Source organism: Myotis myotis, unplaced genomic scaffold (genome assembly GCF_014108235.1).
Source record: "Myotis myotis isolate mMyoMyo1 unplaced genomic scaffold, mMyoMyo1.p scaffold_m19_p_8, whole genome shotgun sequence".
NCBI lineage: Eukaryota > Metazoa > Chordata > Mammalia > Chiroptera > Vespertilionidae > Myotis > Myotis myotis.
The window spans coordinates 10,951,466-10,969,036 of NW_023416390.1; the positions used below are offsets into that span (position 1 = coordinate 10,951,466).

The 17,571-nt window shown below is 36.8% G+C and overlaps 1 protein-coding gene across 1 annotated transcript in view; it reads left to right on the plus strand.

Moving 5' to 3' along the window:
• CARF (calcium responsive transcription factor) overlaps positions 1 to 17,265 on the plus strand; it is a 47,473-nt gene extending 30,208 nt beyond the window's left edge. Inside the window, 6 exon segments of the mRNA XM_036319547.1 lie at positions 5,035 to 5,168; positions 5,600 to 5,969; positions 7,460 to 7,548; positions 7,550 to 7,639; positions 9,945 to 9,973; positions 17,127 to 17,265. Of these exon segments, the coding sequence (XP_036175440.1) occupies positions 5,035 to 5,168; positions 5,600 to 5,969; positions 7,460 to 7,548; positions 7,550 to 7,579 (623 nt within the window). The 3' untranslated portion in view covers positions 7,580 to 7,639; positions 9,945 to 9,973; positions 17,127 to 17,265.
• Positions 17,266 to 17,571: the final 306 nt, after the last annotated feature.

Consider the following 17,571-nt stretch of genomic DNA (forward strand, 5'->3'; position numbering starts at 1 on the left):
TTTGGCTGTAAGTGCTTTCTTAACTTCACCCCCTGTATAAAGTTATCTATTTACTCTTTTGTATTTACCTCTTCATTTAACATGGTATCCTTCTGTTTACACGTCTGTATCCTTCATTATGATTTGAGCTCCTCAGGGGTACAAGGATTGTATTTTATTCAAGTTAATATAACTAGTTCATAGCATGATGCCTGCTAAAAAGTTAACACCTAAAAAATGCTTTAGAATAAATTTATGAATAACTATATAGAATACAATCATTTCTTTTTTTATCTTCATTGTTCAGATTATTACAGTTGTTCCTCTTTTTCCCCCCATAGCTCCCATCCACCCAGTTCCCACCCCACCCCATGCCCTTATTCCCACCACTGTCCTCGTCCATCTATAGGTATAAAATTTTTGTCCAATCTCTTCCTGCACCCCCCACACCCACTTCCCCCCAAGAATTGTCAGTCCACTCCCTTTCCTATGCCCCTGATTCTATTATATTCACTAGTTTATTCTGTTCATCAGATTTTTTATTCACTTGATTTTTAGATTCACTTGTTGATAGATATGTATTTGTTGTCACTTTGTTGTTCATAATTTTTATCTTTACCCTTTTCTTCTTCTTCCTCTTCTTAAAGAATACCCTTCAGCATTTCATATAATACTGGTTTGGTGGTGATGAACTCCTTTAGTTTTTTTCTTATCTGTAAAGCTCTTTATCTGACCTTCAATTCTAAATGATAGCTTTGCTGGGTAGAGTAATCTTGGTTGTAGGTTCTTGCTATTCATCACTTTGAATATTTCTTGCCACTCCCTTCTGGCCTGCATAGTTTCTGTTGAGAAATCAGCTGACAGTCGTATGGGTACTCCCTTGTAGGTAACTGTTTTTCTCTTGCTGCTTTTAAGATTCTCTCTTTGTCTTTTGCTCTTGGCATTTTAATTATGATGTGTCTTGGTGTGGTCCTCTTTGGATTCCTTTTGTTTGGGGTTCTCTGCGCTTCCTGGACTTGTAAGTCTATTTCTTTCACCAGGTAGGGGAAGTTTTCTGTCATTATTTCTTCAAATAGGTTTTCAATATCTTGCTCTCTCTCTCTTCTTCTGGCACCCCCATAATTCAGATGTTGGTACGCTTGAAGTTGTCCCCTAGGCTCCTTACACTATCTTCATATTTTTGGATTCTTTTTGCTTTTCGGGTTGGGTGTTTTTTGCTTCTTCATATTTCAAATCTTTGACTTGATTCTTGAGACCCTCTAGTCTGCCTTTGGATCTCTGTCCGTTATTCTTTATTTCACTCAGTGTATGCTTAATTTCTAGTTGGTCCTTTTTCATATCCTTGAGGGTCTCACTAAATTTCTCAGATGTTTCTAGAAGATTCTTGGGTAACCTTATAACCGTGGTTTTGAACTCTGTATCCAGTAGTTTGCTTTCCTCCATTTCTTTCATTTGTGACATGTTTCTTTGTCTCCACATTTTGGCTGCTTCCCTGTGTTAATAGAGGGGCCTTGTGTGGTAGGTGTCCTATAGGGTCCAGTGGCTCAGCCTCCACAATCACCTGAGGTGGACACTCTTAGTGCACCCCTTTGTGGGCTGTGTTCACAGTTAATTAAGCCTTGATTGCTGTTGGTATTACTGGGAGGAATTGATCTCCAGGCCAATTGACTGTGAGGACCAGCTATGTCTATAAGGGGAGAACTGCTGTGCTGGAGACACCCTTATGTGGCAGGACTTGCTTCAGTGAGGCTTTGGTGCTCACTGAGTCTGCCCCTTGAGTGTGTCGCTTATGGATGTGAAGAGTTGTAATCTGGTATAGTCTCACACTGACCACTGGGTACACTGGCTCTTGGATCTCCAAGGAGGTGCAAAGTCAGCCACTGCCTGAGGCCACCCCGCAGGAGCTACAGAGAGATCTGCAGATTCCTCCTTTGTTTGGGGTTTGGAAGTGCCCAGATGAGGCGCAGCTGTGAATCAAGGCAGGCTGCTGCTGTGGAGCCTTGGGACTTCTATTGGAAGTTTTGGAGCTCTCTGACCCAGCTGCAGTTTGTTAGGTTAGGCTGCGAAAGAACAGGCCATTCATATGCAAAAGCCACTGCGCACAGCTTGGGTGGGGTTGTAAATTGGGTGGGGCAGGGTCTCAGGGAATCACCAGGGCAAGCAAACAGCAATGGCTGCCAGTCAGCCTTGCACCGGGGAGGTTCCTGCATCTCCGTGTCTCTGCATCCCGTGCCCCCATGCAGGAACAATGATCTCTGCAAGCACCTCTGAGAGAAAGTCGCCCTCGCGTTCCTATCCCGATGCTAGACAGTCCAGTTTCTCCCTGTATGAGTCTGGGTCCCCAGGGTCTCGCCGGGAACTGGAGTTCAGAGCAATCGGGAGCTTGTATGTCCCTCCCGATTGAAAACAACTACAGCGCACCCCGTTGCCAGCTGGTTTCACACGTGCCTCCACACCTCCACCCCTTCTACCAGTCTCAGTGTGCTTTTTCCTTTCCTTCTAGTTGGAGAACTTCCACTCAGCCAGCTTTCCCATGGTTCTGGATGATATTTGTTTTGTCTTCAGTTGTAGTTTTGATGTGGTTGTGAGAGGCAGCAAGTACAGGTGTTTACCTATGCCGCCATCTTGGTTCTCTCACAATTATTTCTTTATTCTTGGGCATATTAACCTTTGAGTCACTGACTACAGATAACTTTCAAACTCTTTAGCATTATTCATTTGTTCTGTGCATATTTCACTCAAGGTGATAAATGGCAGGCCTAATGGAGAACAAGTAAGTTTCTTTCTTGATTAAATTGAAAGTTTAGCAAGAGAAAAAGATACCAAACAATATGTTCTAATTAATCACTGTTAGGGAAAGCACCATGAGAGAGTTTTTGCAAAATTTTGTGGCAATAGTGATAGAGACATATAACAGTCCAGAGAGTAGGGAAATGACACTTGAGAAAGTGACTTTTAGACTAAGAACTGAAGAATAAATAGGAATTTGACAATCAAAGGAATAGCATGTTCGAAGGCTAAGCAAGAAAGAGCTTGTCATATTCAAGGAATTAAGAGAGTTAGTGTGGTTTTCAGCATAGATAATGCTTGGAGATAAAACTGAATAAGCAAAACAGGTCTAGGGGGCTCTTTCAGCTGTGCCTTTGAAATACGACGCTGGTTTAACGGGACATTCATATTGGAGGTGGACAGATTTAAGAGTTATTTTAAAAGTAGAACTAAAGGCCTTGGTTATCAATTGAATAGGTGCAGGAGGTAAAAGAGTGGGAATAATCTAGAATGATTCCTGAGTTTCTTCCACGAGCAGCTGACAAATAGAGGCATTTACTGAGCTCAGTAACACTGGCATAAGAATAGGTATTGGTGACCATAAGGGAGAGTGAAAAAGATCATGAGACCAGGTTTGGAAAGCTTTCATATCAGAGCCCTTTCAGTAGAGTGGATTGGGTGGGAGCCATATGGGTGGATGAAGAGTCAATGGGAGATGAAGAAATAGAGACAATGTGGCCTACTTTTTCAAGAAGTTTGCTATGAAGGGTTTATGGGGTTGAGAGAAGGCATTTTAAGACAGGAGATATCTGGAGAAATAGGTGAAGATGAAGATATTTGATTGCTTTGGTGATGGGAAGCTGAAGAAATTTCTATCTGATAGCTTTTCTTTTCTCTCTGAAGTAAGAGTGCTAAAAATGAGAGATCTCAGGAAGAGTGGCCAAGATTTTAAGACAATGGAGATTAGATATCATCCCTAATACAGAGAAAGAGAAACATTGTAAGGTTGTCAGATACAGGTGACCATCAGGTTGATGTTGATGATCGTGAATTGGTTTTGGTAGTAGCCGTGAGTTTCTTCTTCAGTGGCATTTGGCTTCACATGTATAGGCAGTGGAAGCCATTTTCATCCAGAGTGAGGGTTTTACTATGTGGGTATGACCCAAAGACAGAGAGACAAGGGAGTTCAGGATATTTCCAAGAGTGAGACTAAAATTATAAACCCAGCACGCTAAGCTGGATGGGGAGATAATTTTATTAAGAAAGAGGTTGATAGATCTGAAGAAAACTGAGGAATCACTTGACTAGAGGTTCACAGGAGGTTGAAGAACAATTTGTAATGGAGCACCTGAGCAAAATCACCTGGGAGGATAAGTTGTGATCAGAGAATGGGATGTTTGAATTAGAGATTTTAGATGTAGAGTAGTCCAGGGTATGACCATAGTAGTCGTAGCAGAATGAAGTAGAAGGACAATTAGAAATGAAAAAGGCAAGAAATGTGAGAGTCCTGTTTAATCCTCTCAGTAGTCCTTTGAGGAAGATTCCCTTATTATCCTCATTTTACAGATGAGGAAACTGAAGTTTAGAAATGGGTTAAATAGCATGTTGAAGGTTACAGAAAAAAGCCATCCTTGTCTGACACCAGTGCCATTTATGAAAGCAATAGATGGCTGTTGGTAATTGGTTTGTGATTGATTTAAAACGATGAATATACTTGGGTTAACATAAGAATTACATGAGAAGGAATCAAATTCCCTAAGGACAATTTACTTTACAAATTGAAATATTGAGAAAACATTTGTTCCTTAATGAATTATTGAAAGAAATTTAATACTGTTATTATTGAGGCCCTACTTTATACCAGGCATTGTCCTGGGCCTACCAAAGATGAGTTAAGTTTGGTCCGTGTAATTGAGAGGTTCAGTAGTTTTCTCAGATTTAGAGAAGTTTAGGTATGATCCAGAATCATGGCATGGAAAATGGATTTGATTAGAGTTACAGATGTAGAGTCTTTCAAGGAAAACAAAAATTATTTCCTTTTCCAGTATATCCTAGATGTACTGAATTAAATTTAATAGAGGTTGAACCTAGGAATTTATATATTTTTAAAGTTCCCTTAGTGATTCTGATAATCTACCATGTTCTGGAAATAGTGGACTAGATAACTTCTTAAAGTTCTTTTCAAACCTTTTACCTTATTTCCTGATAGTTAAGGTTGTAATGAAGTCTAGTATCCTAGAAGCCGTACATTTTTTGTTTTAATAGTTTATTTTTTATATAATTTAGGAAATTCACCAGAAGAATCGTCTACCACCAAAGTGGAAACAAATCAGACAAGGGGTTCTTTGTCTCCAGAATCAGCCCATTTGCTCTCCTCCTCACATTCTTCATTTCAGCCAAAAATATTCACACAACTACAGGTAGAAATTCAGTAAAATAGCCAAATTTGAGACCTTTTCTTCTTTCTTCCTCCTCCTCCTCCCCCCCCTCCCCCTCATCCCTCTCCCCCCCCCTCCTTCTCCTCCTCCTCCTCCTCCTCCTCATGGATTGGTTATAGAATTATAATACTGATCAAAGATGTTTTTGTTGTTAATTTCCTGACTTTTTGTATCTTGATTTAAAATGATAATTTAAACAATACATTTTGAAAAAGTTTGAGTGGACTATGCATGCAATAAAATTTAGTTTTCCTACTTTTCCTTTGGTTCTTATTTCTGTCCTCACATAATATTTGTTTACAACTGTACTCTTATATTTTATTCCAATTTTGTGTCAAAAGAATAATACAGCCTATGAGAACTATTATATAGTAAATTCAGACGTTTTGATGTAACTCTTTTTGATTTAAAAGGGTTTACAGTTGCAACCAAGATTCACTTCTCCTGATGGATCACCGGCTCTGATATCAGTAAATGACCACCTCTCCTCTAGTCCTTCAAGACCTCTGGATTCAATACGATGTACCGTAATAAATAATAATGCTCTACAGTGTGGTCAAAGTCATGGCCTTCAAACAGATACATGCCTTACCCCAAACAACAGTATTGCCTCTACCATGGGTAACCTTCCAGCACCAGATCAAAATGTGGCTGCAGTGGATCAGCTGGTGGACGTTGGAGATGCTGAGGATACAGAGAATCTGGAAGGAAGTGTTCATAGGTTTCTGTTGGGAAATGTACAGACCATTCCAATACAAATTATAGACAGCCACCCACCTCTTAGTAAGTTAAAGTCATCTTAAGATTTTTTTTAAAAACACTTTATGAGCTATCGTCACTACACTACAGAAAAAAAACTATCATTTCTACTCAGTGGGTTTATAATATGTAAAGAAATCAAGTAAAGCTATGAGAAAAAGGGAAAACATTTTATGAGCATATGTTTTAATAACAAACTTATTTTTTTTCTCTACTGTAATTATTCATTAATTACCTATCTTTACATGGAAAATCTGTGGTGATGTTAGATCAGGAAAATCTATGGTGATGTTAGAATCCATGAAAAATTAAACTTTAAAGGGAAAACTATTTAGTGAAAAGGTTACTATAGAAAAATTAATATGCACATAATGAAAATGGAATGAAGTGGGCAGATATAAAGATTTAAAGGAAAATTTTGAGTTATAGACTTAAATGTCGAGTTCTGTGGAATTTGAAAGGGGACTTGGGTATAATACATGACTTTGTTACCTTCACTTTGTAATGAGCCCAGTCAACATAGTAATAGACTGTTAACTCCTACTTGACCTATGTCACTTCTTTTTCCACTAATTGTTCTGGATTGGGCAGTTTAGTGGGAAAAGATTTGCGATTTGCTTTGAAAAGCAAAATCTTAATAGAAATTATCCTTAGAACATATATTTTCCCTACATTTTTAATCATCATTCTTCTGGGTAAAGAAAAGTGTGAAGTAGTTCCTTCCAGAAAGTAATTATTGTCTTTTAAATTTATTTGAAATATTACTTTTTTTGGAGGGGTGTTAATCTTCACCCTAGGATATTTTTCCATTGATCTACTGGGGATCAGCCTGCAACCTGGCCATGTGCCCTTGACTGAAATTGAACCTGGGACCCTTCAGTCTGCAGGCTGACGCTCTAGCCACTGAGAAACACCAGCCAAGGCTATTCTGAAATATTTTAGATCAGCAAACACATAGCTCGTGCAGAACTATTGTTTTAAGTTGTGGTATTTTTTCTAAAGTACTTATATAGTGAAGTTTCTTTAGAGAGGGAACATTTTCTTAATATATGACTACATGTGAAAACCATATGGCAATGGAAACACATTTGTGAATTTATGATACATATGCCTGCTGTTTGCAAAACAAGTTATTTCGAAATAATGGGAGGCTTCTTAACTTTCAGTCACAGATGCTTTTACAGTTATGTTTAAATATTAGTTATTCCTTATAATTTTATCACATTATGGACTACGTTTTTGTCAAAGTATCTTCAGAGGAGAATAACTTCATAGATTTCTTGTCTCTTCCTTTTTTCATTACTTGAAGCATACTGAAGGAATGTAACATGAATGGCTATTAGGATGTCAGGAGCACTAAATTCTCAAATATACCAACTGCCTTTCTAAGTTACCTAGTTCTTTTTTCCAAACTATTGTTTTATGCTTTGCTTCTAATTTATATAATTCTAAAGATCCCTGTGTTATAAATTATATTAACCTTTAGGGTTTTTCTTTTATTTTTTCTTTTAAAGTTGAAGAAAACCCAGAAGGTACCATTTCTGTGAACCAAGTTAAACAGGAACCCAAAGAACCAGCATTGTCTATGGAAGCAAAAAAAAATTTTGGACTATAAGAAATTATCTGCTACATAAATTGTTGAAGCTTTTCTGAACTGTACAACTCTGGTGACCTCTGATGTCATAGAAAAGAAGGTGAATATTGTCAAACCTCAGCAGTGTGATAAGTGGACTGAAGACTGGTTTGATGAGTAGCTTTTATTTAAAACTGATATTTGTTGCCAATTTTATATTTTTACTTTAAGAGATATTTTACACTTCTTATTTTGTATAATTCTTATGCTTTTAGGTATCTGATGAGGCCAGTATTTCAAAAGGCTATCTGAACTTATCCATGGTAACTTATCCATAGCTTGAACACAAATAGTTATCTAACTTATTCCCTGGAAATACCTAATTTTGGCTCTTAAAAAATGAAAAAGAACAAAAACTTCGTGCGTGCGTGCGTGCGTGCCTGTGTGTGTGCGCGGCACGCGCGAGCGTGTGTGATGCTTTTTAAAATTTCTAAAAGAACTTATTCCCTCTTTAAAGTTGTGAAGAAATGTTTTAAATTGGCAGATAGGTGAGAGAAGACTTGTAGTCTCTCATTTGGAAAAATAAACAATAGATTTTACTTCATAACACGAAGCCCAGCACTCACATCTGTGGAAACTGTGTATAGTTGCATTTTAGCGTCTTTCATTCTGATTTTTATACTTGTAACTCAAACCAATAGCACACTAATGGTAATCTAGTAGGAATTTATAGGATCTTGGTAAGTACTGAGAATTTTAACTTGAATTAATCAGATAAGCAACAGAAATTAATGTATATTACATGGATTTATGCAGTATTGTAATACAACTCTACCTATGGGTAGAAAAATGTAGAAATGGAAAGAATTCTGAAAGAATAATAAAATTCCATGGTATTTACAGATAATTTGGGGAACTTTTTTATATCAGCAGAGGATTCCTTCCTATTTTATATTGAAGATTCAGCTCTGGTTAGGAAAGGATTTGAGTTGTATTTATTTTTTTATGCCAAAGTTTTTACTGAATTGATGGTATTAGAATTTATAGTACTTAAAGGTAAATATTAATAGTTTAAAATTTAGTTTATATTAAAACTAAAACAACTGATGTGTTATATATATTTGCTTGTTGAGTAAGTATATTTACTTTAAATATTCAATATAAGCTTTTGTTTTCCGTAAGGTCAATTATAACTATCAAGAAATCAACTTAAAGACTTGTTTCCTTCAGAGACCATCTGTGGATATATTTAAAAGTAATAAGATTTTCAAATGGATTTTAATGTTTAACACTTAAAGCATGTGCAATATAATATGGAATTTAACCATAATACTTTATATGAATATGAATTTTCTTTCCTTTTCTAAGTCCAATCTTCCATTTTTAATTCACTTTAATAGTTTCAGGTTCACAACATGTATAAGTATAAAGCACTGTTATATTAGAAGTGGGTGGAATTTTAAAATTCCTTGCTCTTTAGATTTGTATCCTATTTAATATATAATTTATTATTTAAACCCCTATTTAATGCAAAATTAATATTCAATTACATATATGATTTTTAATAAGACTTGCTTATCATTTTCCTAATAAATGAAAATATTTGATACCAGCATTTATAGATAGGCTGCCAGATCTGTTATGTTATGCTAAGTTAAACACAACTGTTAGTTACCTCAAACCCAGATTTCTCTTAGTTTGTGTGTACTAAGGGAATAAGTCCAAATTAATTTATAGTTTAGTGTTCCATTGTAGGTAATGTTCTTTTCATTTGTTATTTCTACTTTTTATGGAACATTTTTGCAATATTTTATATAATCTTCACCTTTCATTAATGATAATAATTTATTATTAAATATTTTACCAATTGAACTGTATTTCTTTGGAAACATTCCTTTATTTTTTGATGTTGAGTTGCTAAGGAGAAATGCTTGTTAAGATACAAACTCTAGTCAGTTATGGATGAGGATGAGAGATGTCCAAGAATTCAGAGTTAATCAAGAACAAAACATAGTTTAGAAATATTTCTCTCACTTTATTCTCTGTGAATGTCTCTTTTTTTAAAAAAATATTTTTATTGATTTCAGAGAGGGAGGGAGAGGGAGAGAGAGATTGAAACATCAATGACAAGAGAGAATCATTGATCGGCTGCCTCCTGTATGCCCCCTACTGGGGATCAAGCCCGCAACCCAGGCATGTGCCCTGACCCAGAATGGAACTGTGACCTCCTGGCTCATAGGTCGACTCTCAACCACTGAGCCATGCTGGCTGGGCTGTGAACGTCTCTTCTGATACTGGTTTTTTTTTCTCTTTTATTATGAGGATAGAAAGTTACCATCCATTCTCCCCACAAACAAAAAACAAAAGAAAAGAAAAGTGGATGAAGGAAGTTTAAATTCCTAATTATATACTCTTTTGGTTTTTAGGTAGAAACTGGAACTATCAATATTTTCATGTAAGTATTTCAATGAGTAGCTCTTTAAAATGGTTTTTAAATTAGTTTTAAAAAGTTCATTTGTCCTCTGAATGCATATTCAGTCACAATATATCAGTATTGTATTATAAAGGTGCTTAGTATCACTTTTGTAAAAGTATGTTTACATATTTTAAATATTCAGTTATCTTTTAAATGTGCAGGGTGTTGAATACAAGTGCATAAATTTTTCGGTATCTTTATTTGGCATTCTCCTAACAGCTCTACAGCAAAGTTGGACAGATGCTGTTTTGTGTCATATATCACAAGGTCCAATATCTGAAGTAGTAAGTTGGACATTCAGAATAAGTGCTTAGAAATTCATAATTACAGATGAGCTTGTTTCTTCATTGTAGTTTTTATGTTCCAAGCCTCCAAGTGAACTTTATATACACTACAATGAATTATAGATAAACACAGCTATGGTGGGCATTTTCCTAAATACTGATTTTCTACGTAAGCAGTTAACTTACTTAAAAGAAAAAAATGTGTATGCTTATACCAGGTAAATATTTTCTAAAAGTTACAAAAGTAATGGAAATCAGATTTTGAGGTCTGGTCCTGCATTGAAGTTTCTGATTTTGAGGTTCATCAGCTTGTATTTCATCTTTATATTCTGTCAAAGTACATACTTAATCATGTGAGTATGAGAAAGTTGTCATTTAATTTGTACCAGGATTTTTAAAAAAAGTTTTAAGAGTGTGTGTGTATATATATATATGTATATAGTAACTTAATGTATAGTGTCCTTGTTATAATGTAATTTTTTCATTAAAATGCTGTGCATTTTTTCTTAAACTTGTTAGTTTTCTTTTTATACTTTGGGGATAGTGGTGGTTTTGTTCATTTTGAAGATGCTGAATAAATACTTTAATATCTGAGAATTCTGGTAGTAGATTTATGTTCAATTTGGAATCTGAAAGTTTTTAAGCATAACTGCCAGTGATAACTGTTATCATTACATTTGGGGAGATTATATATATAATATTATATATATATATAATATATATAATATTATATATATCTCAGCTCAGCCAACCATCAACATTTTAAAACAATGTGCAAAGTAAGGCATTAGTAATTCCTTTTCCCCACATTTTGGTGCTGTGACATTTTCAAGTATAGCATTATATTTTTTGAGTAATGACAGAGTATGCTATTTAAAAAGGAAGTAGCATTAATTTTTCCCTCTATGCTTTTATCTCCCCATAATTCCACTCTGCCTATTTTTCAGGATCATAGAAAATCTTTCTCCCTCCAGAAGATTTACTCTTTTTCATCAGCTGATTTAGGCTTTAGACATTTTAAATGGTGTATTGTTTTGATTCTAAATACCTGCATTTCTACTTAATTAACATAGTTGTAATGGCAAAGCCTTAGTATTTTGCCACATGTATATTAACTATGAATTCTGTTTTTAAATAATAAAAATATTTGTTATTGAGTGAATTGTTAAAACTTCAGGAATAAAACCAGAATTTTTAAAAAACTCACTTATTAATGAGTCCTGAACTGATTCATGAGAAAAATTAATAAATTGTATGGTTAATATGGAAAACCTTTGAGAATGTGATATGGGTGTAAGAGTGCAGGAGAGATGTTGTCTAAGGGTACAAGCTTACAACCAAACTCCTGAAGATCTAATGTACAGCACAGTGATTATAGTCAACAATACTGTGCTATAAATTTCAAAGCTGTTCAGAGACTAGATATTAATTGTTCTCACCACAAAAAAAAAATTATGTGATGAGACAGAGGTATTCGCTAACACTATGATGGTAATCATATTGTCGTATATAATAAAAGCCTAATATGCTAAGTGTTCAGTCAGCCATTCAACCAATCAAAGCATAATTGCTAATGATATGCTAAGGCAGCTCAACCACTTGCTATGATGTGCACTGACCACCAGGGGGCAGATGCTCCAACCGGTAGGTTAGCTTGCTGCTGGGCTCCGGCCAATCGGGACTGAGCAAGAAGGGTCAGACACGCCCTGGAGCCCTCCCGCAGTCCCTCCCCGGCTGGCCAACCTCCCACGTCTCTCCCCGGCCCTGGTCATGTACTGGTGGGGTCCCTCTGCCTGGCCTGCACCCTTTCGCAATCTGGGACCCCTCCTGGGATATCAGAGCCAGTTTTGGCCCAATCTCACAGGCCAGGCCAACGGACCCCACTGGTGCACAAATTCATGCACTGGGCCTCTAGTGATACATAAATTAAAAAATCAGTATATTATATACCTTAAACTCAGACAATGTTTTATGTTAATTATATCTTCATAAAAATGAATTCTAAAACCAGAGGGAAAAGGGGGAGGCAGATACCAGCAGTTTTTAATTTAAATATCTTTTCTGAGGTATAATTGAAATATAATAAACACATATTTAAAGTGTACAATTTGGTAAGTTTTTTTAAAAATATATTTTATTGATTTTTTACAGGGAGGAAGGGAGAGGGATAGAGAGTTAGAAACATCGATGAGAGAAACATCGATCAGCTGCCTCCTGCACAGCCCCTATTGGGGGTGTGCCTGCAACCGAGGTACATGCCCTTGGCCGAAATCGAACCTGGGACCCTTCAGTCCGCAGGCCGACACTCTATCCACTGAGCCAAACCGGTCAGGGCCAAGTTGATAAGTTTTGATATATGTATACATATAGCCAACCATCATTCCAGTTAAGATAATGAACATATCTATCACCCCCAAAAGATTCCTAGTGTTTCTTTGTAATCCATCCCTACTTTTCCTTTACTCCCACACCCACCCCACCATCCCCAAACATACCAAACTGCTTTCTGTCACTAAAGATCAATTTGCTTTGTCAATTTTATAAAATGAAATCATATAGTATGAACATTTTTATTTGACTTTTATCAATCAGCATAGTTTTTTGGAATTTATGTCACAGGGTGAACAATTTATTCCATTTTACTACTGAGTAGTATCTAATTGTATGAATATACCATAATTTGCTTATTCATTCACCTGTTGATGGACATCTGGGTTATGGTTCTTGGCTATTACAAATAAAGCTGCTATAAACATTTGTGTAAGTCTTTGTATGGATACATACTTTCATTTCTCTTGGGTAAATAAATATGTTAAGTATATATTTAACCTTTTAAGAAATTTTCAACTGATTTTTCAAAGTGGCTGTAGCCTTTTATATTTCTGTCAAGAATGTATGAGAGTTACAGGTGCTCTCTATCCTAGCCAACATTAGGTATAGACAGGCTTTTAAATTTTAGGCATTCTGATAGGTGTGTAGTAATATACTAGTAACAACCACATAAGTCATTGTGGTTTTAATGTTCATTTCTCTAATGAACACTGTTGAGCATTTTTCATGTTTTGTTTTGTTTTTTCCAACTGTATATCTTCTTTAGTGAAGTGTCTGTTTGAATCTTTTACCCATTCTTCAGCTGAATTGTTTTCTTATTATAGAGGTTTAAAAAGTGTATTCTAGATACAAGTCCATTATTAGAAATGTGATTTACAAATATTTATTTTCTGGTCATAGCTTATCTTTCACCTCTCTTAACAGGATCTCTCAAAGAGCAGAAGTTTAGGATTGTGATAAAATCCAATTTATCTTTTCATAAAATTAAATTTATTAGGATGGCATTGGTTAATAAGATTATATAGGTTTCAAGTGTACCTTTCTATGATACATGATTTGTATATTGCATCGTGTGCCACCACCCACAGTCAAATCATCTTCCATCACCATATATTAGTATTTGGCCCTGTTTATCTTTTACTAGTCTCCATTCCTCTTCCCTCATAACCACCATATGGTTATCTGTGTCTATGCGGACTGAAAGGTCCCAGGTTCGATTCCGGTCAAGGGCATGTACCTTGGTTGTGGGCACATCCCCAGTAGGAGGTGTGCAGGAGGCAGCTGATCGATGTTTCTCTCTCATTGATGTTTCTAACTCTCTATCCCTCTCCCTTCCTCTCTGTAAAAAAATCAATAAAATATTTTTTAAAAAATTATTTTAATGTCCTTTTCTACTAATTCTGTCAACTTTTTTTGAGACAATTTCAGTTGATTGATTTTTCTGCTCATTATTTTTGTATGTTTTCCTGCTTTGAATTCCTTGTAACTTTTGATTGCACGCTTGATATAATTTTTACCTTGTTAGATACTGGATATTTTTGTATTTATATAAATATTATTGAGTTTTGTCTAGGACACAGGTGTCTTGAAAACAGTTTGTTTCTGGAAAGGCTTGCTTTCAAGCCTTGTTAAGTGGGACCAGAGCAGCATTTAATCTAGTGTTCATTTTGTCCCACTGTTAAAGCAAAACCGTTTGGAGTATTCTACACTGTGCTTTTGAGTTAATGCGGTTTTCTACTCGGGCTGGTGGGAATGGGCATCCTTCTGGTCCCTTGTGAGCCTCAAGAGTTGTTCCCTCAAGAATAAACTTAGTGCCCTGGCTGGTTTGACTCAGTGAGGGAACAACTCTTGAGGCTAACAAGGGATGAGAAGGATGCCCATTCCCACCAGCCCACCAGGCCTGTGGACTAAAGGGTCCTGGATTCGATTCCCATCGGGGGCACATGCCCGGGTTGTGGGCTCCATCCCCAGTGTGGGGCGTGCGGGAGGCAGCTGATCAGTGATTCTCTCTCATCATTGATGTTTCTATCTCTCTCTCCCTCTCCCTTCCTCTCTGAAATCAATATATATATATATATATATATATATATATATATATATATACACACACACACACACACATATATATATATAAAATAAATTTTGTAATTAATCTGTCTCCACCTACTAGATTCTAAACTGCATGGGGCAGGGGCCTTTGTCTTTTTTTTTATTCATAGATGTATCACAGTGGTAGATGCATGGGAAATATTTTTATTTTTTTTATTTTTTTATTTTTTTAAAATATATTTTATTGATTTTTTACAGAGAGGAAAGGAGAGAGATAGAGAGTTAGAAACTGCTGGGGTCCAACCCCAGCAGGTCCAGGGGTCCCCAAAGGTGTGGACGGAGTCGGCGAAGAAGGAATGACGTGGAGACAGCGTTCAGTTGATCAGCAGCCTAGCCAGGATCTGTAGCCAGGATCTCCAGCCAAGTTCTGGTCTGGATCTCCAGCGAAGTTCTGGCTAGGATCTCCAGCCAGGTTCTGTGTCCATGCTGTCTTGCTAGGTTCTCCAGCCAGGTTCTGTAGCCATGTTCCCTTGCTAGATTCTCCAGCCAGGTTCTGTCCAGGTTCTCCAGCCAGGTTCAGTCACCAGGTTCTAGTCAGGTTCTCTTGCCAATTTCTGTAGTCAGGTTCAGTGCAGGATCTTTTGCCATGTTCTCTCCAGCGAAGTTCTTCTGTCTGTGTAGGTTCCTTCTTCTGAGTTCTGTCTTCTTCATTCTGTGTTCTGAGTTCTGTGTTCTAAGTTCTGTCTCTAAGTTCTGTGTGTAGGTTCTGTCTTCTTCCTTCTGTCTTCTGAGTTCTGTGTTCTAAGTTCTGTCTCTAAGTTCTGTCTCTTGCTGTCTTATTACATCTGTATTTATACCAGTTGATTCAATCCTATCAATCTCTATTACAAAGGTTAGGGCGTTTCTTATCTTCATTCCAGGGAGTAAAGATTATGTAGCTTAAGCATGATTGTTCGTAGTTAAAGTGATTAATTACCCACCTGGCACTAGTTAAGAGGTTTTATTCCCTCCCTAACTTCAGGGGAAAATCCCTACCTGGGGAAACAACCTTTCTCAGAGAGGAGACCTTGGTTAAAACACATAGTGCCAAGAAGGTGAGCAAACATATTAAGAACAATATGCCATATATGCCAGGTCCTTTGAAACAGCAAGGATGGACCGGCTCCCGGCAAGAAACATCGATGAGAGAGAAACATCGATCAGCTGCCTCCTGCACACCCCCCACTGGGGACGTGCCCGCAACCAAGGTACATGCCCTTGACCGGAATCGAACCTGGGACCTTTCAGTCCCCAGGCCGACGCTCTATCCACTGAGCCAAACCGGTCCCGGCGGGAAATATTTTTAAATGAATGACCATCTGCATTTAAGATTTTGGTGTGTCCTTATAGAAAATAATTGGAAAACAACCCGAAGAGAGCTGGGAAAGTCAAGGAAAGAGAATTGCTGAAGAAATGTCTTTGGGTAAGAGAAAGGGGATGGAATCTAGCACCCAAGGAAAGGGCCTGACTTTAGATAGACGCATGGATACCTCATCTATGAACAGATGACAAGGCAGCCTACATGGGTAAAGATGCTAGTAGGTGGGAACAAATGAGAGTTTGTGGAAATTATCTTTTGATTGCTTCAGTTTTCTCAGTGAAATAAGCAAGGTCCTTTGGTAAGTGTGAAGGTGGGTGTGGCAGGAGTTGACAAAAGCTAGTAGGAGAGTAATTAGACTAAGGAAGTATAATCAAGGGGTTGGCAAAAGTAGGTTTACTGTTGTGAGTAGATGAAACACATTTTCTTCTTGTATTATTTATTATTGTATTATTTATTTGTATTACAACTATAAACCTACTTTTGCCCATCCCTGTATTATTAATGGGTCTACTTGATTAAGGGTTCATTTGAGGTTTATGTTCATAAATTGAAATTCAGATTAGTCAGCATGTTTGTTTTACTCCAGCTACAATCAACAGTGACTTAACTATTCATTGAGAACCAGACACTATTACCTGCGGACTGTGAGATATATTAACAAAACCTCATCCTAACCCCATGAGGACTCACTGTGTATTGGCAGACATATACATAATCAGCCAATTGTGAAATGGTGTGATAAGTACTATTTACTGAAAGGTAAAGCATTGTATATTAAAGAAGTTCCAGGCTGGTGAGCAATGCAGGTTGTGGAGGGAACAGCAGATTACTGTGAGAAGGCAGAAGATTGCGAAAGAATCACTTCCAAACTCTCACCTCCCTCTGTCCAATCAAAAACTAGGTGTAAACACTATTTTATATAAAATACTCTTATGTAAAAACTGTCCCAATCCCAACCAGATCCCCTGCTTTGAAACTCATCTTAAACTAGATCCCCAAAACTCATAAATATTGTTCCTCTGACTTCTCCCATAAGACACTACAAAGACTATTAAGATATCCTCCCTTACTGCAGTAAGCAAAAAACTCAGTTCTGCTCTGTCAACAGGTTATTTTGGAGGTATTTTAAAGGAGCCAGCATTTGATGATCTTGGAGGTCCTATAAAAATCTGGTCAACTTGGAAATAGCGTGCTTTCTGAGGCCCTTTGAGTTTCCTGCACAGGGTCTCTCCAATGACGATGGTAAGGTAAGTTCATATTGAGTTTCAGCTTTGATTTCTTATTTTTCTTCATCAACCACTCCAAATGCTGTTTAATTTGTTTAGTTTGAGAGTGGTATCTAGGAATAAGAGGCTCTTTTTAAAAATCCAGATTGATCAAGTTTGAAAAATGTATTTTTGGTAGAAATCTGCATTATTACTGACAATACTTTTGTGTGTTTGTCCTTGTCATTTCTTCATTGTTAATCTGTAAGAAGACATCCAGAGGTATTAAGATGGGTGTAAGCCAGTTTACTCAGAAGACTTCTCTTCAGACTGGCATCCTTTGGAAAA